Source organism: Siniperca chuatsi, linkage group LG23 (genome assembly GCF_020085105.1).
Source record: "Siniperca chuatsi isolate FFG_IHB_CAS linkage group LG23, ASM2008510v1, whole genome shotgun sequence".
Taxonomy (NCBI): Eukaryota; Metazoa; Chordata; class Actinopteri; order Centrarchiformes; family Sinipercidae; genus Siniperca; species Siniperca chuatsi.
Genome location: NC_058064.1, coordinates 15,281,236 through 15,307,562, shown reverse-complemented (window position 1 = coordinate 15,307,562; position 26,327 = coordinate 15,281,236). Strand labels below are relative to the sequence as shown.

The following is a 26,327-nucleotide window of genomic DNA, read 5'->3' as shown; positions in this document are numbered from 1 at the left end:
CAACAGCCAGTAGGAGAGTGGAAGAGGGAAAAAAGTGTGTAACTTTAATTACGTTTTGTACCAAGTCAGGCAGAATTGGCCTCATCAGCAGAATCCTGGGAGCCGCTCACTAGTCACTGTATGACCTCTGACCTCCTGCTGTCCGTCCGCACTTCACCAGCCATGGGCTACACTCCACCGTGGATAGCGGACTAGCTGGCATCGTGGCCTAAACTTTAACCAGCAGTAGGAAGGAAGACAAGACTCATCAGTCAATCAGTGTCTATAAGAGATGTCATCCTCAACCTCCCTAAGCCCCCATAATTTCCTACCCAGCATGCCGAGCACTCTGCCAGCTGGACAGCAGCCCACGGTTAAAAAGTCACAAGTTTAAGCGCTTCAATTCATTTTTTTTTTCTTGTTGTTCTTTTTGTGTTTTATAATTTTTAATTTCTCTCTCCTCTCCTCTCCCACTGCGATAACTCTTCATGACAAATGACTTCTCCCTTCCACCACTCCCCCCATCATGCACCTCTTCCTCTCTGTGTTTGGTGAAGTCGCTAATATTAGGCAGAGCAAGTTCATTAGTGTAATTTAACATTGTCTAAAGTTGTTCCACTCTCTCCCTCTCTGTTTGGCAGCTAGCTAAGATCTGTCACCATGATGCATTCCCTGTTAATGAGCTTTCCTTGTTTATGCTTTTACAGCAGCATGTGATAATTAAACTGCAGAGAGGAGCGTGAAATAATCGCTTTGTGTTTACTTCGCGCCCTGCTCATGTGGTGGATGGAGTGTGTGCATAATTGTTAAAAATGCATGTGTGAGCAATCGAAGACAGGTGTCATTCAAGTATTTGCTGTGTGTGTTTGAGAGTAAGTAATGTATATATTCTTGGCTAAAAATAGCATACATAATCTTTCACCAATTAAAGCTTTATTAAAGCTATATTTGGATATGTGTGTGTGTGTGTGTGTGTGTGCGTGCGTGTGCGCATGCTTGTGCTTGTCAGTCAGCCCTAATTAAGAGCACAGAGTGTGAGAGAAGAGGATGCTATAGTTCCTCCCTAACTGGCTTTTCTCATAGATTCTCTGACAGCTCTTTAATTACAGCTCTATTATGAAATGTGGTGTGTGTGTGTGTGTGAGAGAGAGAGAGAGAGAGAGAGAGAATGAGTGTCATGGGTTTGATGACTATGAAATAGGGAGTCGCTGAATACTGAGTGGTATTTTTAATCTTTTGTTATGTAAAGAAGCATAAAACAAACATTTATCAAGAACAGAGAAAGGAACAAAGGCAGCCACTCTCCGTGTCACAGCCCCGTATGCAGCAAATTTACAGCTGACATTGTTGCTTCTCAGCCATTCTTCTCAGCGAGTGTTCATGCCAGCCTGCCATACCATCACACTGACACTGACGTTTGAACTCCCCATTGAGACCTCCTGATGCAACGTATGGTCTTCTCTCTGTGTGGTTTGTTGGAAGTGAGAACAAACTATGAACCATTATAGGAGGAGAAACATAAAAAACATTTTATGAGTATAAGGAGACAGATGTGGACATCTAATAGCCAGCTGATGTTTATGTTTGGAAAGTCAAGCCTAACAAAACAATCTGAGTGGAAACTGCAGTCTTGACTGATGATTTTCAGCTGTTTCTTGGTGTGTTCCCAGCTGGTATTGATACCAGAGAAGTTAAATTACAGTAATGTGCACAGACAAATCCATCATACCTATCTTAAAAAACAAGTTTGGTGATATTCTGTATTTTTCTTATTGTCAGCAAATCCCATGAAAAGACCAAAAACAACGATGAATACTTACTAGTATTGACTGTGAAGCCAAAGCCTGATGTAGCTTATTCCTCTCCATTGTTTTCCAAAAACTGTTAAAAACACATACATGAGCCAGTTACACAGGGTGACATGTTCCCTCATTGAACAGTGAACATGGGCATTGTAGTATATTTAGAGTCGACTCCACATATACCGCTCTGGTGCTTGAACTACCTGCAGTCACACCAAATGTGTGAAAAATAGTTCCAAACAAATACACTATTTGCTCTTCTTTGAGTAACGTTTGCTGAAAACTACAGTGCCCAGCTGTTTCAGGAAATTATTTAGCCTATTAAAAAAAATGAGAGTATATATTTGTGACCTGTTTTTAAAGATTTAAATTTGCAGTAGAAACAAATTGGTGCTAAAAGCCACAGACAGGCTGAGGAAGTCGTATCGTGTTGAGAGATGGACCAGCACATTGTTGGTTCTGGTCTTTTCAATAGATTTCTTGAAAATAACAGAAAACATACAATATTGCCAGCCTTACCCTTTAAGTTAGAAGGACAGGAACTGGATTTGTTTTGACTCCTGCTGCCAAAGTCTCTAATGTCACAGTCATGACTGGTTGCTAATTCCCCCCTCCGATAAACCTGCAATTTTTGAGTTAATGTGACTTGTTTATAAGCCCTACTGCACTTGCAATTTGGCAGTAGCAGCCTAAGTAAACTTAACACAAAATTACAGTACGGGCACATTGGGACATAATTAATATTCCAGGGGAGGGTAATCAAATATTTGCCATCTCCTTGGTAACTACATGCATTTTAGCCATTGCCAAATTACCATTTTGTTACACTGTGCTCAAACTGCAAATTGAGCGAATTATGCGGGAAATGCAGCCTGCCTCATAGAAAAACTGAAGAGATATGTTTTAAAACACAAAGTGGGGAAAAGCATCACACACAAACATATAGCTATGCTTTGTATAGGATTAAAATCAGTGTTGAGCTTGTGCAGTATTAAAATCACCCTACTTCCTGTTGACAAAAAAGATAAAGGGTCACAATTTTGTTAAAACCTCACAAGAGGTTTTGCACAGATTAACCTTGTATGTCAGAAATGAACAAAAGTACAGTGTTAATCAGCTCCTAGTGGAAGCAATAATATAAAAGAAATAAACACACACTCTATACATTACATAAACATGCCTTCTGTCCTCACCTCCGGATGCTATTGGCCTACAGTATATGCACTCCGTTCCTCACTGGACTGACATGCTTTGGAGCTTTAGTTAACAATGAATACACCCTCTTTCTCATCTCAGCTTGGTTTATAGATTTTCTCAGAAAATTCTGATAGCTCTGTAATTATATCTCTGTTATGAGGCGTGATGGTTGTGTGTGTGTGTGTGTGTGTGTGTGTGTGTGTGTGTGACACTGACTCTAGTAGTTATTAACAGAGAGGGGAGTTATGAAGGAATTTGTCTATCTACACACTTATTACTGTCACCATTACTATAGCCAGATCCTAAAGGAATTATAGACCTCTGCATCTCTGCTATTTTCCTTTTCTGGCCTTCACACAAATGTAGATACAAGCAGTGGCACCTTAATCTATGTGTGATATTGTGATGTTTATTTTTTAAATTGTGATTATTATTATTTCGACAGAGTCTGTGCACCGCCACATGCAGCAGTACGAGGTGGAGTACCTGCAGTTTGCCTTCCGCTGGATGAACAACCTCCTGATGAGGGAGCTGCCACTACGCTGCACGATCAGACTGTGGGACACCTACCAGGTACAAACACACACACACACACACACACACACACACACACACACACACACACAGCAATGCTACTGTTATTGTGCTTTTTGTTATCTGTCCATTTCTGTCTATCTGGCTCAGCATGGGATCTCAGAAATGGGGATATTCTCTGATAATGACAGCTGTGATTGCTTCAGAAGTGGTGCTTTTGTAATTCATACCATTATATCCCAGCCAACCCAGCAGCATGATTCAACACAGTACCTTTTTTTTTATAAAGGTATTTAATCATGGCAGCTTTCTCTATGATAGTCTTAATTATACAGTTAATTATAAAGAGTTTATAATACAGCCTAACTATGCTGCTCGGCCCCATCACACAGCCATGCTACTGACAAATTTACACTTTAGTTGTTAGTTTAACAGTAATGAGTTGATTTGTTCAGTGTTAGCACCACACATATGGAGTGAGATAGTGTTGTGGTGGCGTATAGTAGGAATACAAGGAACAGACAAAAAGGATGCAAGGAAGGAAAGGTTTAAAAAAAAAAAAAAAAAAAAAGTGAATTAAAGAAAATTTTTGTTGATTTGCAGGTGAAGGATTGTAAAGGATTAGTTTATTCAGTAATGAAACAAAGATGTCAGTAGTCCCTTTCATTCATGAAGCAAATGTTTTTGCTATTTTACTTATGGTTTAATTTTATGGCTTTTGTGTGTGTGTGAGTGTAAAAGTAAAGCATGTTGCTGTAATGACCTAGATGTGTAAATGTGAGAGAGAGAGAGAGCGGGCTCTTAATCCCATTCAAACACATCTGGGCCTGTTCATTCTGCTGCCCTTTCACATTTACACACATCTTAATAGGCAACGCCTACAGTTATGCCAGATTGTTAACCTCTGTTGGCGTTGTCAATAATACCTAATGTCTGCTATTGATTCAGTGGGGTGTGTGTATATGCTGCAACGTGTGTGGATAGTCCAGGGCTGGAGCTGAGTACATATAATGGATTTTCCAGTTGATGCACAGGTGGAGAGTGTTATACATGTGATTGCAGTGTTTGATTAGATGAGGAAAGTGGAGAGGAGGAGCATGAAGATGGATGCAGAGTTCATTGGTGGCACTTCCACCTGTGGTAGTTTGCTGCACGAACATATGTATGTATCTCTTCTTCTGTTAGCAACAGTGTCTGCAACTGTGTGCCCCTGTTATTCCTGCTGTTTCTCAGCATCTTCAGCATCACTCAGAGTTTCTGTCATGTTTTTTTCTCTCCGCATATTCTTCTCATTTCTCGTTCAAATGGGATTACATAAAATGCAGATGTTCCTTGTCATATTTACCCTTTGGTTTGTGTTATTTATGTTTGCTTAGCTCAAAAGTCTGACATTTACAAGTGTAACTCTTAAGTTTGGCATTTCCACATGTGTCACTGTGTGAAAGGTATAATTTAAAGAAAATGATGGACTTTTGTCCGATAACAGTAAATATATGTGACTTTTGGTTGCAGTTAAGAGCCCTAGGAGAACAGGAGGAGGTAGTAGATGGGCAAGGGGAAGCAAATTTAGATGTGTAAGAGATCAAGGAGTAGTGGTGGAGGGAAAAAAAAGGATGGGAGGGGATACAAAGTGATAGGGGTGACAGTGTCAAGTAAAAATAGGCAAGAGGAAGAGAAGAGAGAGAATGTAGAGAGAAATACGTGGAAGTACAAAAAATTAAAATGAGGACACGTTGCAGTTTAGTGCTGAAGTGCTTAGTCCACAGCCTTCAACAAACCGTAGCTTGGATGAATGAATACAAAATGAATCTTGTCTAAATCTTTATGAACTCTGAGTGAACTTTTGGCATCATGAGAGAGATTGCAGCTGACAGGTAAAAGCCACGTAACAGCAAGGAGGGTATTTTTCTTTTCTTGCCTTACTTGAATTAAAACACCACAGCCATTTTTTGTGTCAGATTTAGTTTGTCTCCCGAACCCTTGAATGCTGATAGAACTCCTGCTGGCTTGTAAAAATACATTCTACTAATTATATATAATGTTTTACTTCACTGCATGCTGAGGGTGGAGCAGATTTTGCAGCATGGTATGAATATCATTCCCCACTGATATTATATAATTGAAAAATACATGTTTTCTTATCATCTTATGAAACTTTAAATCCTTGTGATTTTATTTTTACATAAATTGCTAAATCATGCAAACTATATCATTGCTTCCAAAGATTCATATTACTATAATCCTACTTATAGAAATTGATCCCTGCCAGAAAAAGTTCTCTTCACTTTATCTGTTCTTGATGACATAAAACTGCTGGGTCAGCAACAGTGCAATACTCGTGAACCTTAAAAAACGGGTCCTGAACACTCGAATTCCTCCAGTTTAAGTGCAGTCTCTCTACTCACGACTTATGTGTGATTAGGAAGCCAGAGAAACCTATTCTTCTTTCTTTAGTTGACCCGACAATAGCAGTATGTTTTCATGAACTCACTTCCTGGTCAGCCATCCCTTAAAATTACTGACAGGCATTGCATTTTATTCTAGTGAAGGATTGATACTAAATCATTTCAACATACTCTAGTGCTCTCCTATTTAGGAAGTTTTTTTCTTGTGCATTTTGACTGAACCACAATATATCTCGAGATGTGTTGCAGGTTTATTTACATTTCAGAGAGTGGAATGACAGATAGTATGAACTTTTCTTTTGCTTAGCTGAGTACATGTCCATCCTGTTAACACGCTGGTTGTCTGACACATTGCTTGGATGGGTACCCTAGGCATTTAAGTTATTCTTGATGAATGGATTGATGGACGGTGGTGATTAAGTGAAGAATGGAAAGGGTAAGAGAAGGACACGTGAGAATGTTTTGTGTATATGCCTGGGAGTGCATGAAGAGAATTACATTGGAGCCAGAGCAGGTGACCTTTCCAATACTCTGGATTATCCTGATATAGTAAATGAACACATAATTGAACACAATTTGAACACAAGCTTGTGGTTATTAAGATATACTAGCTGACCCAGTACTGCTGTGTACCTGACCCAGCTCTACTGTATAATGGTCTCTATTATACGTGATGTCTGCATGGTGTCCATAGTAACAAGCAGTCATCATGCATCAGTTAAGAGCTCAGCGACAAATGTAATGCATCATCCTACTGAAAGATGGAAAGAATAAAGGAAGAAGAATGAACAGAACAAACAGAATATTGATAGTAGACAGTTCTGCAAAACCACAGATTACATTTAGTGACTGCATTTTGAATGTTAAATTCCTAAATAAAAAAAAAAAACAATTATTTCTACAGTGCCCGTGCTTGGCAACTACAGTATGGCTAAGGTTTGACAACTGAAAGTACTTGATTAAGATGGGGGAAACATGTAGTTGTAAAATATGGTTAGGTTAGGCGATTAAAACATTTGGTTAAAGTTTGAAAAAGATCGCTGTAACGCTTAGAAATAAAGCCTATATTAATTGTTGTTTTGTGACTGGACATAAATGGTGTCAAAGTCACACAAATCCACTAACCCGCCCTCAGTACCTTTCTTTTTGCTGTGCTACATGGCACTGAGAAGGCTTATGACCGTGTTCCCAGTGTTATGTTGTGAGTGGCACTACAAGAGTATGGGCTACCGCGATCATTACTACGAGCCACTAGGCTCTTTTATAATAACCATAGTGAATGCTGTGTCCACATTCTCTGCAAGAAGTCAAGCGTGTTCTCAGCAGGCATTGGGTTATGCCAGGAAGGGTTGTGCCATGTCACAGTTTCTGTTTGTGATTGTCATGGACAGAATCTTGAGGTGCAGCTGAGGTGTGGAGGGAGTCCCATATGGGGGGCTCAGGATGCCTCTCTGCGTTTTGCGGATGATGTGATCCTGCTGGCTTCTTCAGACGGTGACCTCCAATGTGCACTGGGGTGGTTTGCAGCGGAGTGTGGAGTGGTGGGCATGAGAGTCAGCACCTCCAAGTCTGAGGTGGGAGGGAGCTCAGAGCTGGGACTTTACAGTTAGCAGCAAGTGAAGCTATCTATTCATCAGTAAACTCCGTAAGAGAGTTGAGGCACAGCAGCCGGAGAACATCAAAGGGAAAACCAGAAAATATGTTCTACATAAAATATGATCCAGATCTGAGTCCTGGTTGGAGCCAACTGTCCTCCTCGGTATGATAGTTGTGAGCCGACTGTCCCTCAGTGGCCAAGGGCCACCATTGTGGCAGCAAACGCACGTATTGTCGACCTATACACTCTGATGTCGATCAATCAATAGCTGAAAAGTTAAGCCCATGACAGACAGCCCCTCTCATTTGCATAATGAAGCAGAAATGCATACAGAAATATAAAAAGAAAAGACAGAAATAAATAAGTTTGGGGAAATGAATGGTGAAAAAATGCAAATGCAATATGGGAATTAATACAAATGTAAATAAATACAGAAGCAAATTAAAACAGAAATATCAATTTGTGTCACATTTTATAAATTATTTAATGCCTAAATTAATTTTAATATTTGGTGCATTTAATGGCATATTCATTTATTTATTGAGTCATTTATTTATTTTTGATTTTGGCAGTTCCAGTCCTCCATACTTCTGTGGGTTTCCTGCCACAGTGACTCTGAAACAATAATAATTGTTTGGATGGGTGGATGGAGTACATTGACATGACTGTAACTCAGAATTACATGGAAGGATACAGTGTTCATGATTACCTTTATTCTTTGCTAGTTTTATACAAAATACCTGCATGCAAACAACACAGACCACACCTACTACTACTACACCTTCTACTTCAAGTCTAAAAAAGAAACAAGGAATTAATGATTAAATGGTGTTGTTGCTTTGTTGTGCCTAGACAGCAACCCCAAGTATGCATTGTACTTGTAATCCATCCTCTAAATATTTGATGTTTTGCAGTATCGTTTGGATCGCAACCCCCACACACCCTTTCAGACAGCACACAAACACGCAGAAACACCTTTTTGGCAGGCTCTGTCACAGTCCCTCTCCAGTCCTACTCTGGTAGGGATATTAAGCCATTTCCACTCATGAAACTTTCAGTAGAGCTGACAGCAAGGCATAACGCCGTTCTTGTCTGTTCTCTTCTGCTCTCTTCTATTGTCCTTTTTTAAAACATTTTCTCCTACTGTGTCCTCTCTACTTGTCATCTTTCTTCTCAACTACTCCCAAATTTACTCTTCTATCCTTCTTTTACCTCCATGTCCTTACCTCTTGCTCTTCTCAGTCGCACTTGCCTTTAAATGAAGCTTATGAAAAACAGTCCACAACATAGAACCAGGTGGGGATTTGGAGTGCTAAAATTAATTGGATATAATCCACAAAAAAACAATAGCATGTGATTTCCACAAAACAGCATCCTTTTGAGTACGGAAGTGCTTTCCCAAACTTAAGCTCATGCTTGCTTGCTTTCTCAGTGCTCAAGGATTCATAAATTGTCCTTGATTAGAATGCTGTGTGTTCCTTTCCTTGTAAGTATGTTTTCCCGTGTTTGTTTGAGTACTCATCATGCTTTACCGACCTTACCTCTGAGGCAAAGATGTTTCTCTGTTTGGTAGATGATTTGGTTGTTGTATAGGCCCCTTTTCAACACAACCAAATATGCATTATTATTAATTACTAAACAAACTGGATTTGGCACGTCCATGACTCACCACTATATAGAAAGATCTTGGCCTTGTAGGGCCAAAAAGCCTAGAGTGTTTGGGTCTGTCACAAATGCCGATAATAAACAGAAAGACCTTGCCTTTTGCCACTGAGCCTGTGTGTGTGTGTGTGTGTGTGTGTCTGTGTTCCAGGGGAGATTTTAACCTGAGTGTTGTAATGTCTCTGCTGTGGTCTTCTCTCTGCGGTTTGGCCATCTGTTCAGTAGCCTGATCCAGCACAAGACAGCGCTTCCTCTGTCTTCCTCTCTATCTCTGTCATCTTCTCTTTCTATCTGCAGTCTCTTCTCAATATTTGTTTTTCTCTTTCTTTTTTCTGTTCCTTTTTTTGTGTCTATTTTGCCCTCAGTCTGGTTCTCCCTTTTTTCTTTTTTTACTTTTTCTCTATTTGTCACTTTTGATCTCAAGAAGAGGAAGAGAGAGAGAAACAGGGGAATGATTTAGAGCGAAACACACACACACACACACACACACACACACATATATATATATATATATATATATATATATATATATATATATATATATATATATATATATATATATATACATACACACACACACACACACACCTCTCCTCCCCGGCAGGCAGGCAGACAGACAGACGGACAGACAGACAGGGACCAAATTATCCCTGTTGCGTGGAGCATGAAATTAGCAAGTAGCTCAGTGTGGCAGCATTAGCATGGCTGTTAAAGGGATACCGTGACATTTTCAGGTTGTGAAATATGGTCCTTTTCTATATCGACGGTTGAATTTACCATGCAGGGAGCTGTTTAGCGTTGTTAGTGGCTATGTTTAAAACCATTGTGCAAGATCGTAGAAAAGGTTTCAGTCGTAGTCATCTGGACACTGTTTTCAGAATCAAGACGTTTCGGCTCCCATCCGGGAGTCATTCCCAATTGAGAATGACTTCCGGATGGGAGCCAAACGTCTTGATTCTGAAAACAGTGTCCAGATGACTACGACTGAAACCTTTTCTACGATAGAACACTCCTGGACGAATGAGGGACTACACCGTCCCATTGTGCAAGATGTGGTCAAATGTGTCGATTCCATGTGGAAAAATTTGTTAATTTACTACAACAAGGGTCAGAAGATTAGCAAAGATTGAGATTAAAGAAAACAGACTAGATGAATCAAATACGTGTGTAAATACTCTGCTGTCCTTGTGTGTTGCTTTGATGTTCTTAGTTGTACAGCTCTGACCTCAAGTACAATACAATGTTGAGGTACCTGACTGTTCTCACTCACACGTACTGTATTTATGCCCTCTCCCACACATTATGGACACCTGTGAGTTGCTTTTACTCTAATGCTTTTGTTTCAAATGGATTAACCATGGCAAGGTGGGAATATTTTTTGTTGCGTTTTTCCTCTCTGATTTAACCTCAGTGCTTGGCAATTTAAAAAGTAGCCTAAAGTAAGACACAGCCTTCACACACAGAGACAGAAACTATGCTGAAGTTAATTTTGAATGTATTTAGAGCCATTCCTCTGGAAAACGGTGGGCATTTAGTCTCTCTATAAGCCTCCTTCCCTCCTTTTTAAATGGATTGCATCATGACTCGACTCTTGTCACAGGGAGATGACAGGGATCTTTGTGAGATCTTACCTTGTAATTTACAATTCAAAATATCCCTGCCTTGCCATTTAGTGTTTAAATGTATCATGCAGTCACACACATTACATCTTGCACACTATCCCTGTCCTTAGGGATGAATTACACGCAGGAATACTTGTACAGCTTGTAGCAGTTAATGTCAACTCTCGCCAATCACTACCACAGTCATATTCATACACATGTAACATGAAAAGAGCTTTAAAACTACCACTTGAGTGCCAGCGGCTCATCATATTCCGTCTGTGTAATTGTTACATCAGTTTAAATCTGCTTGTTTATCATCTTTCATCACTCCCCAGCACCATCACCTTTTCACCTTGTCTGTTGTCTGTTCGTCAGGGTATCGAGTTATTCGCACATCAGGCTGCTTTGTTTTGGAGGGATGAGACTAGTCAGACAGCCAACGCAGCAGTTTAAAGACACTGTGACATTGCAATACTGCTTCTCACTCTCACTCTGCATTCCACATTCCCTTTCCTCCTGTGTTCACCTTTAGCCTCCTACCCACCTCTCCGTCTCATGCACACCCCCTTACTTCTTACCCCTCTCCCTATTGACTCCTCTCTCCGTACCCCCGTCACCCTTTCTCCCCTACTGCTCCCTCCCACCCCCACTTTCTCCCTACTTTGATCAGCGGCGCTTGTCAGTCAGCGTCTCGCCTGTCTCAGCCAATATGGCTGCCCTGACACAAGGGGGAGTGGAGGAGCAAGCATAACAATGGAGGAGGAGAGGAGGTAGAGACAAGTTTGACAGAGTCACCTTGACTCCCATGACAAACTTTACTTTGCAAATCATAATGATGAGAAAGCATTGTTGGATAAGGTAGGAGGGATCGGTAGTGTCAGAGAGAGAAATGGGTGGTAGAAATGGAGAAAGACGATGGGTGGTGGGATAGAGGGAGAGAAATGTTGTAGTTTCACGCTGTAACATTTATTTTCATTTACAAAAGTTGGATTGTTTTTGTGCATTGCAGTGTAAAAAAATGTATACCAAGTAGGACTGCAACCAACAATGAATGCCATCATCATTACTCTGTAAATCACTGTTATTACTCATGTCTGTGCATTAAATATGGTGCTAGAGCTGGGAGTCAATTAACTTAGTTTAGCATAAAGACTGGAAACAGGGGAAACCGCTATCCTGGCTCACTCTAAAGATAAAAAATATACCTTTCAGCATCTCTAAAGCTGTTGTATCTCATTTGTTTAATTCGTACACAGTCTTTTTGCTATGCTAAACTAACTGTCTCCTGGCTCTAGTGTTATACATAACGAGCAGACATGAGTGTTATCGATTTTCTCATCAAACTCTCTGCAAGAAAGCAAATAAATGTCTTTCCCAAAATGTTGAAATGTTCCTTTTAAACAAATCAACCTGCTTTTCCGGCAGCATTTTTTTCTTAAATGCATCCTAACACTTTCCATTTGAGCAATATACAAATATAAATTTTGTTGTCTAAAATTCAGTGTGATAAAGTTCATAATAAATTGGGCTGCAACTGACAATTATTTCCATTATTCTGTTTATTCTTTTGATTAAGCGATGAATCGTTCACAGGGCTCGAGACTAACGGCGTCCCGTTGTCCGATGGGGGATGGGACGATAGAAAATGTGTTTGGGACGGAGATCCCCGGAGATCTTCCCCGGGGTGCCTTCAGAACTAAAGGGATTTTTGTATGTGTGTATGTATAACTATTGCTTAGCAAATGACAAACTGAACAGAGCCCTGACTATAGCAGAGCTCGTCTTCTCATGCTGTTGCTATAGTTACTATCACTGGCTGACTACTCAGCGCGAGACCTACGAAAAATATGAAGATTCTGAAATGTTCCCGCGGTACTGGTCCATCTATCCCCTCAGTCACAAAAGGCTTGCTGGTTGGACCTCGCAAATATGTTGTGCTGGTTACAGAGCGAGCACATCATTTGATTGAAACAGTCTAGCCAGCTGCTTGCTACTGCTAACTGTGAGTATATTCTTTTTTCTCTGATAATGCTACATTGTGAACAACAAATCCGTGTTGAAATTGGCAGGAGGAGAGCTAGTTAGCTGTTAGCAGCCGGTGGGCAGCAGAGTCCTGCGGTGTGTTTACAGCAGAGCTAAACACTGGGTCCACTCCATTTCAGTGCGCTGGTGCACTACTTAACGGCGAGGGCTGGGAAAACTGTTTAAATGGAGTGTAATCTGTCAGCCAGCGGCAGCAACCGCATAATTGTCAGCTGACAAAACAACCAACCATGTCGGCCTACAGGGTAAAAGCCATGGTAGCTTTCCTAGTTGACAAATAATTTGCCAGCATGGCCAATAACGTTCACAGTATGATTTTATGTAAGCCTGAATGACATCATCAGTTCTGTCTTATCTATCTCCCTTGACTTGTTTGTGTTTGTATGGGCCATGTCGTCGTGGTGACATAAACACTGCTGCTGTCCTAAATTGTGTCCTATTTAATTTTTTTAATTGTTTATGACAGTTTACAGATACTTTTTCAGGTTTTGATTTAAACCTGTTTCTTTGAATAGAGCAAAATAAATATAATTATTTATTTCCTCAACATTTTAATGGTGTTTTTATTATGCCACTAACAACTAACAACTATAGATGATACTAACAAAGTAAAGAAGCATTTTGATTTTGGGACATATTACGTTCACTTCTGGGCGGTTAAAATTGTTTTTCGGGACGGTTCCAGATTGGTGGTGAAAAAATTCTGGAGCCCTGATTGTTCAGTGCATGAAATGTCAAAAAAGAGTGAAAAAACATGTATCCCAATTTCCCACAGCCTAAAATGACAATGTCACGTTGCTTGTTTTGTCCGAACAGTAAAAAAAACCCAAAGATATTATTTACAATGATAAACAACACAGAAAAAAGCAGCAAATTTTGAGAAGCTGGAACCAGCAAATGTTTGGCAGTTTTGCTTGATGAATGACTCAAATGATTAATGAATTATCAAAATGTTCCCATTTTCTGTCAGTCAATTAGCCAACTGATTGGATCAACACTAATAAGCTTAAAACCTCATTTTTGATCGATGCATAGGTCAACCATGGAAATAATTGGTGACAAATCAGAATATCAAGATTATTTGTTAACAGAAGTTGTTTTTGATAAAGGTAAGTCACTTTTTAGTTTGTGAAATATTCCTCACGGTCATATTTATGAGAAAGAGAGAGAAGAGCGGGTGATAGACATTTGTTGAATGAGACTGAAGGAGGTGACAGATTGTGAGAGCAGAGGGTAGATGGAGGGGTGATTGGAAAAAGAGGGAGAGGGAGCAGAAAGAGAAATAGACTGGATTTCAAGTTTTACAATCCCCAAGAGTTCATTGGTGCCCTCAACCATGAACTCACACACACACACACACACACACACACACACACACACACACACACACACACACACACACACTCTCTAACACACAAAAAAACTCATAGAAGAAAGGAAATTAAAACTGTGCGAATCTTTGGGGACTGATAAACATTGTGCTCCTGTATGACTCTCATATTCTCACTCATCTGTTTGTGTGTGTATGTGAGAGCGTGTGTTTGCTTGCTTCAGTTGTTTGGATTGGAGCTGCAAGGTTAGACCAACAAGCCAATCACCTGCCAGTTTACAACTCACATCACGCTACGCTTCGCTGTTCACAAACACTCATTTTGATTTCTTTTTTTTCTTTTTTTTGGCTCCCTCACCACATTCTATACTCTCTCTTTTTATTACTCACTTTCTCTATTTCTCTCTCTCTCTCTCTCCCTCTCTCTCTCTCTCTCTCTCTCACTGACACATACACAAATACACTCTCAGTTGGTAAATTCTGAAAATTGGTTTAACTAAGTGGGAGGTAAAGTAAGAGGAAGCCCAAACAGGAGATGTACATAAAAACGTAGGGTGCATCAGTCTGTCTAGAAAGAACAAACACAAAAGAGGCAACAGTGCAGTAAAGGAGAGCTGACATCCTGTATATTTTTTTGAATATTTTTGTTTAAATCTGTCTATCCAATATTAATCTGTTTATTCCATCCTTCTACCCTGGAGAGGATTTCAGTTATCACAGCAGAAAGGCAGTATCTGTTAATTCCTGCAGAGTTATGGCTCAATTGTACACAAATGACTATGGTGGTTAAAGAGCAACACTTGCAGTTGGTTATTCTGGCAAAGTAGAAATGAGTAATACTACACCTATCTAATTGAAATCCTGCAAATGAGTAGTAATATGTGATAAACATGGCTGAATTATTGGAACATGTGTGTCGCCTTAGGCTCTTTATTAACTCGTGTGCCAAAGAGACTACAAAGCATGATATAGAATTAAAGAGCAGCTGTGTCTGAGTCTGTTTCCTAAAACTGTAAATGATGCCCGGGTAGTAAAATTTAGTGTATTTTGATGTAGCATCACGTCTTTACCGCCACATACTATCAAAGTACACTTGCAGAATAATGCATGAATTCACGCTACTACTAAGAGTGTGAGTGTGTGTGTGTGTGTGTGTGTGTGTGTTTATTCCACTCAAGCAAAGCTGCATGTAGGTTAGTGCTCATACAGTAGATACACAGATTTGCGAGTGCAATTCCACACTTTAATTCCATGGATTTTAAGCTAAAATAATGCACTGTATGTGGGTAAGTAAACCCCCAGACAAGCATGCCAGAATGCATTCAGCTCACACATTAGGATGCACTTTGGATATTGTATTCCACCTTTATGGGGGCGCATACTCCTAATTCACTTGCATCTAAAGGCCCTGGTAATTATCCTCCCAGTGATAGGGCTCTGGAGAAAAAAATGAATAGAACAAGGAACATCTCATCCTTTGTCTCTCTCACTCTTTAATTCCCCTGCTCACTGCCGAGTCATAAAAAAAGCGAGCCGCCAAACGTAACGAGGGGCTGAAATAAAAAGCTATGCGAAGAGGAGGGGATTTGTATCTTTCTTCGTCTCTGTCGCCCATTTCTGGATTGTGACAGAAAAATGTTTTATATTCTTTTTTTTCTATCTCTTCTCCCTCGTTTTGTGTATGTGGCAGACGAGATACATCATGTAAAAATGCTTCTAAATCTTTTTTAAAATGAAGCTATGAGCTTTTTGAGGCATTCTGAACATACTGAGATGCTTTCTTTACATCCTTAAGCTTCTATTTGAACAGTATAACGTAGCTGTGATGGAGGTATCATTTGTTTTAGGACTTTGAAATGTTAAACTTGTCGTAAATCAACATTTGTGCTCAACATTTTCATCTCTCTCTCACTAGGCTGAACCAGAGGGCTTCTCCCATTTCCACCTTTACGTGTGCGCAGCCTTCCTGGTGAGGTGGAGGAAAGAAATTCTAGAAGAGAGGGATTTTCAGGTAATGTGCACACAAGACACAGGGGGCGCCATAAAGCCTTGTGTTCCTGAAACGCATGCATAAAGCCATACACTGCATGATGCTGATGCTGATATACTGTACTTATATTGATGTAAATTAAGATCAGATGTCCCGGTTGTGTGTGAAAACAACATCTAAACAGTCCACCAGACTGTTGTTGTAGAGCTGTTCATGGCCTACATCCCTCTCCATTACCTCCCTGGTCATTAACTGTGAGGTTCAAAAGTCGTTGTGAGTGCATTAGTAGATGACAGTAGACAGCTGCCAGAAGGTGACTTTGGTTGCCAGCTCACTGGGGGACTGGCTTCTTAACAGTAGCAACACAGTCTAATATCATCACATACAAACATCATCTCTGCTCTTTGGCTGCTCTTTCTTCTCTCTACTTTTTTGTGCAGTTTTTCAGTTTTCTGTTCTGTCTTTTCTTTCTGTTGTTTCACATATCCTCAACTTCCTCTGTTCTTTTTACATATTATTTCTTAACTTTTTAATCATTGTTTCACTTTGCATCTCATGAGTTCTTTCCTCTGCTGTTTCGAGGCTTTTCACATCTCCCTTCTTTTCATTACTCACTAATAGAACACAATGGAAGAAGAAAGAGGAAAGAAAAAAATATCGCTATTTCAGTATTTATCAGCCATTAGTACAAACGGACCTGCTGTACTTATGCTAGTCAGCTGAGTCCAGTTGATCAATGTTGATCTTTAAGCGAACTTCAGCTTAATACAGACCATATTTGGTAAAACTTGTGTCCAGCTGGTAATCAAACAAAGTGCTCCTTGTTTTGCTCTTTCCTTAGGTCTGTGCGCTGTGTGGTCATCTGTATTATCTTAATTACCTCACAACGAACATTAACACTTACACAAATGCAAGCACACAATTCTCCCAACTCCAAATAGTTTAACTCACTGGCTGGCTTGCTATACAGACTACCAAGTGCTGCACCAAGGGCAAAGTATCCATCCTCATGAGGATGAGAGGAAAAGAGGAGGCGCAGGAGGAGGAGAGGATCAGGGTGGCAATGAGAGGGTAGGAAGAGGTGTTGGAGAAGTAAGCACAGATTAAACATTAGAAAAATGGAGGGAAAAGAGAAAGGTTTGTTTTTATATTGAGAGAGCAGTTATGGTGTGGCTGATGTTATACCCCTATGCCATTATTCCAAGACACAATTTTATTCTGAGCAATGTTACAGATGATTAATTAAAGCTGACTATGAATTGGGTTGCAGTTTTCACACGCTTCAGGCTTTAAGGCTATAACCACCTTTTGAAATGGACACAACAAGGAACAAGAGGACTTCTATATCACTGGTTTCCAAATAAAAGAAAGCAAAACTGCCCTCCAGAGGTTGATCTTTACTTTAGATAAACATTAAAGGTATGTTTTTACTTAGGCGAGTTAAAACTTTTAACTCATTAAAAAAAAGTGACTTGCCATTTAGGTTGAGTGAAAACGTAATTAGATCAACTTTAGACTTTCCCCTGCACTGCCACTTGTTAAGAAAGCTTTTTTGAAATTGAGCATAAATTCTTTAAACATGTCATGACAAATCTGAAAATAGCAGTTTCCCGCAGTGTGAGTAAAGAATGAGAATTGCTATGAATGACACCTTGAATCACAGTAGCAGTCCTTGTGCTTATTGTCATTGTGCTGTTTTTATTTATTAAAATCACTGCAGAATTATATTATTCCTCACTTCAATGAGAAATGACTCTTAGCACTTCAGAGGTCCTGCACATCTGAGTTTTACTGTAGCTCCCTTCAGGTGGTTACACTGAAGAAAAGAGGGATAAAACCAATACAATTACAACTAATAAAAGGGCCACTCCATCTTTTCTGTCACTTCCATCATGTAATAAATCAGAAGAAGTCTTCAAAAGTGATAGCAGTCAGAGGGTTACGGTTCTAAAGAACCTGTGCTTTAGATAGAGGCCAGTTGATTAAAGCTGATTCACCTGCTGAGTAAGACACTGGAGGCTGTCGAAGTTTGAAGATGAGACATCAACTTATTCATCTGTTCTTACTTTCATACCCTTCTTACCCTCTCTCCCCTTTTCTCTCACTCAAGTTCAAGCTCAAATAAGATTGCTACTTTTTGTTGTATTCCACGTCAGATTGAACTTAAGATGGTTATAGGTTTTTTAAATGGATTTCAGCAGCGTTTTGACCTATGCGCACAGAAAAGCCTCACTAACCTTTGTGTAGTTACAGTGTGTCCACTCGTCAGCTTAATTTTTTTGCATGATCACAATGTGTGCACCCACAAGTACGAGAGAGGCGTTTGACCAAAGTCACATAAAAAAAAAAGCACTGTTAATCTCTGCAGTTATGATTTCCTCCTCTCTGCTTATTAGCATGGCTCTAGGGATGGCAAAGTCAGTCGGTCGGTCGGTCGGTCCACCACTTTGGTCCAGACTGAAATATCTCAACAACTAATGGTTGGGTTGCCATTAAATTTTGTTCATTCATGGTCCCCAGAGGATGAATCGTATTGACTTTGGTGATGCCCTGACTTTATTTTTAGACTACAGCCTGACAGAGCCACCAGCATGGCTGTAGGTTTTTAGTCTTGATTTCAAATGTTTCTCTTCTGTTGGACAAAGTTCAAATGATTGAAAACCAAGTCTGCAGTGTCTCTCTCAACATGTACTCAGGCATACACCCCACAGTCAGTCCAAACTTTTCTTTAGTAGTAGTTGAGGACTCCAGACTCCTAACTGAAGAAACATATTGCACAGTAGAAATAGTATATACTCCTCACAAAATGTAAGAAACCTAAGAAAACACTTGTCCCACTATGGTAATCCAAAGACTCTATTCCTAAATAGTGTCCACAACTGCAGGGAGAACTAGGCCTTTATTTAATACAAGCTTATATTAGAGACATGCTTTTATTTCTGATTTGCCCCATTTTTTTAAATATCACATTTTAGTTTCCCTGTTTTTTGATCTACCCGTTTACCCCGGCAATGCAAACTCAACACTTCATCTATGCCTACCTGTTTTACTTGTTTACCCTAATAGCATTAATTCATCAGTACAACAACAGTCACAAAACACTTTGTTTCTCTTGGCACTCTCAGGAGTGTGGGCACTTCCATAGCCCCTCTAAAACCCTTTCACTCACAGACAAACAGACACAAAAGCACATACATTCTCATAAACAGAAGCAGCCAGATGTCATCCTGGCATTTTCCCCTGCCCAGTATACAGCAAATGAACTCTCATCTCCTATTTGTTTATTTCTTCCTGGGAAGTCTGTCGTCTGTACTTAATGGAACACAGATGTCTTGTGTGTGTGTGGGTATGTTTGTGTGTGCTGTCTAGCTCAGTTTCGCAGTGTCGCAGACTGGATTCATATATATTCAGATTAAAATGTGTGAAATTACAGTAAAACTTTGTAAATGTTAGCATGAAGCTGAATTTACAAAAAACATGGTTGTCTGCAGTTCCTAACAGTAAAGTGAATGTTCTTGCACATTTTGATGGTGTAGGGGTTGTGGCTTTGAGAGAAAATTGTTGATTTATACAAATTGATCAACCAAATATAATACAATTCACTAAGTACTTTTTTGACACAGATTAGTGTCAGTGAGGAAAAAGTAAAGATTTTTTTTCTCAGCTTAAGTAGTTTAATTCCTAGTGATTTCTGCCTGTGATCCACTGAGCCTCAGAGTTCAAACGTGGGCCTGCCAGGTTCTTAAGGGCCTGTTGAACAGCTCTTATCTCCACATGCTTTACCCAGCAACCCTCACGGCACCCCTTTCCTCTCATGTCTGCCTTTCTTTCTTTTTCTGTCTTACTCTGCGTTTCTTTCCCTATGTTTCTCTCTCTGTTACTAATTCCCAGCCACTCTGTTTTTGCCACTCTTTATTTCTCTGCTGCTCAGTTTAATCTTTTGTTTTGTTTTACTGCCTATTTCTTTCATTCGTTCTTTCTTTTCATCATGTGTCTCTCTGTCACTTATTCTTGCTCTTTCCCTTCCTCCCTTTCTTCCCCACCCTTGGCACTTCATCATTGACATCATGAGTAGAGGGCTTCTAGGGATGGCAATGTGTGTCAGTTGGTCGGGCCACCACTTTGGTCCAGACCGAAGACTGAAACATCTCAACAGCTATGAATGGATGGATTGCCATGAAATTTTATATGGATATTTATGATCCCCAAAGTTTTATTGTGTCACCATGAGGTTCATATGTGTGGCTTTTAGTGAAAAGTCTGAACAACTATTAATGGATTCCTGTGAAATTGTGTACAGACATTCATGGTTGCCAGAAGATGAAGCCTACTGACTTTGGTGATGCCCTGAGTTTTCTTCTTACTCCACCAGCAGGTCAAAGTTTTCACTTATATAGTGAAATATCTCAACATCTAATAGATGGCTTGCCACAATATTTTGTTCAGATATTCATGGTTCCTCTTTGGTGGTCCAATGAGTTGTCCTCTAGCACCACCATTTTTACTCAAATATAGCGACTATTGGATGGATTGCTCTGAAATTTCTTGCAAATATTCATGGTCCCCAGAGGACAAAGTCTACTGAATTTGGTGATCCTCTGGGATTTCTTGTAGCACCACCACGAGGTTAACATTTGTGCTTTTTAGTGAAATGTTTACTATTAAATGGATCGCCGTGAAATTTTGTAAAGACATTAATGTTCCTCACAGGATGAATTAAAAAACGTTAGTGATCCCCTGATCATCTTTTGCCATCATCCAGTCAAAAAATTGAGTTTGTCCAATGATATTCTGGTAGCAAAAGTAATACCTTCAGCTCAATGCAGTTTATTACTGCTTGCCCAATTTTAGCAGACCTTACAGTGACAATGCAGTCATGACCTCAAAATTTGTGAAGGAAAAGTAAAAAGTTTTTGCATCCTTAAGAGACATGTTACACTTATATAGAGCCCTGAAACTGCTCTAAAGGCAGTAAAATGTATTACAACACAAGTGGGGGAAAAAATGGTTTACAGAAATCAGTCTAGTCTTTTCAGCCTAGAACATGCATGCACACAAACAACACATGCTTCCAGCAATATAATAAAGGTTTCCAACCAGTTCTCATCAATCTACTCATTATTACACTGAATTGCTACTCCAATTTCCCCCGGCCTGGAGGCTAACTAGAATTGCAGCAGCTAGTTAGCACAGCACAACATTAACAACTTGTTGTTTTCTGTCATAACTGTAAATGCCTGTTTTGATTGATTTTTGCTTTGCTGACTTGGGAACCTGTGTGCTTCTGAAATACATACATTTCTTAAATTCTGGTTTGAAATCATAATACTTTGTCGTAGATTCTACCACTTTTCAAAGCTGTGGAAATGTTGGATTGAAAAGTTACAGGTTCAAACTCCCAAATGCGAATATGGGAGTTGGAAAACAACTTCTTTTGAGGTCACTTTGAGCTAATTGTCTTTTATGTAAAATATATAATATGAGGAGCAGCAGTGTATGACAAACTGCCGGCGAGTTACATGCTTGAGGTCCTGAGAGGGAACACGAATGATTGATTCACGTTAATAGTTTTAATTAAAAACTGCATGCAGAAAGTAATTTAAAAAGGATAATTCATGCATTGTTATCAAACCTAGTAAGGAGAGTAACTGTGAATCTCCTCTCCTGGTTGTGGGATTGGATTGGTTAAGCTGCTAAATGAAAAGCATGAGGAGTATGGCACTCCCTAAGCAATCTGCCTTCCACCGTTCCACCTCAGCTAGCACACTACTGCTAACTGCAGGCATGGACTGCATGGATAAGTTAGCACATCCACCAACACACACACATTTTCATGCATCCGTTCATAGACACGACAACATAAACTTGCACATAAACAATTCTCTCTCATACCATACCATTTTTATTCACACATTCATATTCCCCTGTCATACACATTTATTTCAGACACAGGTACAGTACACACAGTAATGGACAAGCGGGGAGATATTATGCAGCTATGTGCTGTTTCTAGTAGGGCCAGCACAGTCAGCGGCATTTCCCATTAGTCTGTGCTACCTGCAGACACCAACAGGGCCGCTGCAGAACCGCCTCTAAATGACTAAGAAAAACATCTGCACTCTGGTCTCTAAGCCTGCATATGTAGAGCTGCTTGATTGTGGAGCTGTGCCTTGGCCTGGGAATTTGAGAATGAACCAGTCTGCATTTGAATAACTCCTCAATGTTCAGATGCAGCAAATAGTATTTTGACATCGATGGAATAACCACAAACCAGCAGCCAGAAATTCAGGTAAATGAGGGTTCTTGTCAGGTTTTGGCACAAATGTCATCTTGTTTTGCATGCCAGAAAGAAGTGAATCATTGCTGCTTTTTGTTTCTAAAGATGAACTCATAAAGGACTGCTCCAGGTGGTGCACTAGCTTAAATAGACGTTAATTTTACTCATATTGTCACAATCACAATATTTCCTGGTGCTTGAGGAGGGATCTTTCTCTGCCTATATAAACTACCCTTTGCTTTTAAATCTGTTCAAATAAGGCCTGTACATTTTTCACAAATTATTCAGCATATAAGATACAACTTCAGCTCATATGCTTTGAAGTTGGCAGTGATAATGTGCATGCAGCAGAACTTTTTCTTGACATTCAGTACCTACATCCAGTTTTGAAAGGGTTTTGCAAGAGTTTTGAAAAAGCACATACATACTATATACACATTATATTCTCTCCATGCACTATGTCTATGCATCAAAGCACCTTTACATACAATGTATAAGACCCCCTCTACACTTGGTAATGTGAATATAAAGTTCATTTTCCAACAGTAAAACATATATTTTACCACACATCTCATGCTTAATGCTTTTAGTCGACTTCCATGCATACGAAGATTATTCCTTGCACTTAATAAATAAAAAGTGATTGAAGAAACAGCTGGGTGCTCAATTATGCGTGAGACCTAACCTATTAATGTTGTAATCTATACGTTTCCCTATATTACTCAATTTTACATTCTACCTAACATATACACTGCTTTGTTTTCTCAGTTGATCAGTCATTTACACAAAAAATGTAAAATAAAACAGGGATTAACTAGTTAACAGTTAGTCTAATACATACGATTTCTTTTTAGCATGTTCCAGGATATTAGACTACATTATCTGTAATTTAATTTTTTACTTCAAAGGTCACGCAGCCCTTAAGTTAATCTACAGACTCATAAGGACATGCTGACATTTGTGATCATTTACAAAAAAAAACCAAGAGCAATATTTGTCAGCATGGATTTCATGGCCATCAGTGGAACCTCTTGATCTCGGCCATCTAATAGTGTTTCCCTGAGATTTCATTAGTAAGCGTTGCTGAATGGTCCCCGTCATGAGGATCCCCATCGTGATTGTTAATGTGAGGCCAAGCGTTTGTGAATGCAAAGCCATTAGTTCTGTGTAAATGGAATCTCACTGTCATTACAGTTTTCCCAAAGACATGCAGGAGAGCTGTAGTGAGGAAAGAAAGTGAGGTGGAAGAGTGAAAGAGGGAGACAAAGGTTTGTTTTCACTTTAATTAATGGTGTGTGAAAAACTGTGGACCTTTTGTAAATGTCAGCATCTGTCCTCAGATCAGTTATGTGTGGAGAACGCCTTGGGTTAGGCTGCTTTGGCAATAAAGGAAAGGAGGGCACTCCCGAGGAACCAGTGTTCTGGAAATGTCAGCACTATTTCAATCACCGAGACAACTTTGTTTGCCAGTTAGCTTGAGTTTGATTAAAGTACTCTGTTGTTTTTCATTCTGTTTTATATTTAAATTTTTTCTGTAGTGATGGGACAGTGCTTATGTATATTTTATTTGAAACCTCAAGAACAATATGCAAACAGCCTCCTACTGCATACTTTGTCTCTCTCTTTCTCTCTCTCTCTCTTTCTCTCTTTCTCTGTGTGTGTGTGTGTGTGTTTGAGGTGTATAAGAGATTAAATCAGTTAGTAACTGCAGCATCTGCACATATAATGTACTAGAGCCCAAATGACATAGATTTGTAAAACTGAAACCACTATTAGAGAATAAAACAAAACTTCCAATACAGATATACACTGAGGCAAAGTACAAGTGAATTGCACCGCTGTGTTTTGCCCATCTGATTTCTGTTTAAATATAAAAGGGGAAAATGCATGTAATTAACTTTTTTTCAACATGTCAGTAGAAAAATATGTTATGCGCATATCGAATAGCGTCCTTTTGATTATGTGTCTGAACTCTACCTATCTGCCTATAGATAAATCTTTCTCTTTCTGTTTGGGCGGCTCTAGTTGCAGATCGCTGCCACCTTCCTTTACTACACCGACATTTTTTCTACATTTAGTGTGTTAATTTACCCCAAGCATTGTCCTAACTAAGCCATTATTTAGTTTGGTGACACATTTCACAAAGATGTCTTTTAAAAGTTTATTTTGGGAAAAACAAAATTCATTCAGTCTAATTATCACAACAAAGTGTGTCCCTGTCAGGGCGCCAGGACAAATGCTTGAAAATTGGAACACTCTCTATTTAATCGGGACATCTGGTCACTCTAGATGTTTTACTCTGCCAACACAAATGCTGCAGGGTATTGTAATCAGAGTAGTCCATAGGGCCCTCTACTGGAAAAAAAAAATCACTTTTCTCTGTATTTACGGCATTATTTTATGCCGTAAATATGTGATATGTTAAAAAGACATTAATTAGCCCATAGAATCTTGCCACCAATGCTTTGGACAATGCTATGGTTCAGTCTTCAGTTCTGCACCAATAAAAATTGAACGTTATAAGCTTCACAAAGAAGTATACATAGCTCTCTCTCTCTTTATTTTTTACCAGCATGTGTGTGCATGAGCAATAGCCCCATTAAGATCACCACCTTGCTATTTCCAGTAAAGAGCTGGATTCCTCTTCTGAGTAATTCCATATTTTCCACCCATTTATCACGACAAGACCTCCTCATTTTCTCCCCCATAACTTTCTTCCCAAACTTGGCTTGTATCGAGCAGACCTTCTCAGGGGTTTGCAGCTTCTCTGATGGATGGCTCTGTAGTCAATAGTGTTGAAAGTGAGACAAGGCCACCCCCCGGTAAACAACTTTTAATAATCACCCTGTTGATTGAGTGCTGCGCCCGATGTGGCATATGAATGTTTTTGTGTCAAAACAATAGGGGAAGAGAAAAAAAATGAGAGGAAAGCAGAGGACTTAATATGGTGGAAGTAATTATGTAGCCCTCCACCCCATCCTGCCTTTTATTCTGTGACATCGGTCTTTCATTGCTCCCCTTCCACCTACATGCTCTCCATCACTGACAACTAAAGTTCACTTTAAAGCTAACTTGCATGGGCTGGTACGCTGAATCATTGTGGTGCACAATTTTGATGACCAAAGCTGCTTGGAAAGTCGGCAGTGATCAGTCACGGTATGGCATTGAGTAGACATAAAGTAAGTGAGTGTGTGTGTTTGTGCTCAAGTATGTGCACAAAGGCAGTTGTATATTAGCTGTACAACTGAGTTGTGTTGTTGCTCTGTTGATCAATGCATACAAGCACAAGTTTGCCATTGCCAGGAGTCTCCTAAAAGCATTTATCAGCTCAAAACAATCGTGTGTGGGGCGATTAGCTTGGCGTCTGAGTGTCATTACCGGTATTATCATTGGCTGAGGTTTATCCACAGTAGAGAGGAAAATAGAGATAGGAAGAGTCAGAGTTTTATGGCTTTTTTGCCCTAAGATAACAGAATTTAACAGGAGTTGCTCTGTCAGCCCATAAGCCAACAGCATGCCCCCCTGCTCAACTCAGTTAAGACAGAAAAATGCCAAATAAACAAATATCGACCCGCTTATAAGGAATAAACAGACTGCAGCAGCAGGAGGAGGAGAGGGAGAAATATATTTCCAAGAAAGAGACAAAAGGAGATTTGTGGAATGGGCTGGGTCATGAACTGAGACAAAAATATAGAATTTTAAATTTAAATGCTCTTATACGCAGTCAAAGTGAGAACTGAGGCATTTCTGCTCCTGGTCTTCAGGGATTGTGAACTCTTGATTAGGGTGGCATTAACCTTTCTGAACTTGGCAGTGGGTGACAGCTGACAACTGTTAAGGCACTATTTTTCTGTTGGAGTATTTAGTATGTTAGTGGGTGCATGGTAGTGCCCATTGAACTGTTCAT

The 26,327-nt window shown here is 39.7% G+C and overlaps 1 protein-coding gene across 6 annotated transcripts in view; it reads left to right on the top strand.

Moving 5' to 3' along the window:
* The window catches only part of tbc1d22a (TBC1 domain family, member 22a), a 124,890-nt gene that overhangs the window by 85,060 nt on the left and 13,503 nt on the right, over positions 1-26,327 (top strand). For 3 of the 6 annotated variants that reach the window (XM_044185325.1, XM_044185327.1, XM_044185326.1), the window contains 2 exons: positions 3,424-3,551; positions 16,069-16,164. The exons of 1 other annotated variant lie outside the window; for it this stretch is intronic. In XM_044185325.1, coding sequence (XP_044041260.1) covers positions 3,424-3,551; positions 16,069-16,164 — 224 coding nt within the window. Of the gene's footprint in view, positions 1-3,423; positions 3,552-16,068; positions 16,165-23,614; positions 23,689-26,327 lie in introns of all 6 variants that reach the window. 2 more of the 6 variants (XM_044185329.1, XM_044185328.1) reach the window with 2 other exon arrangements.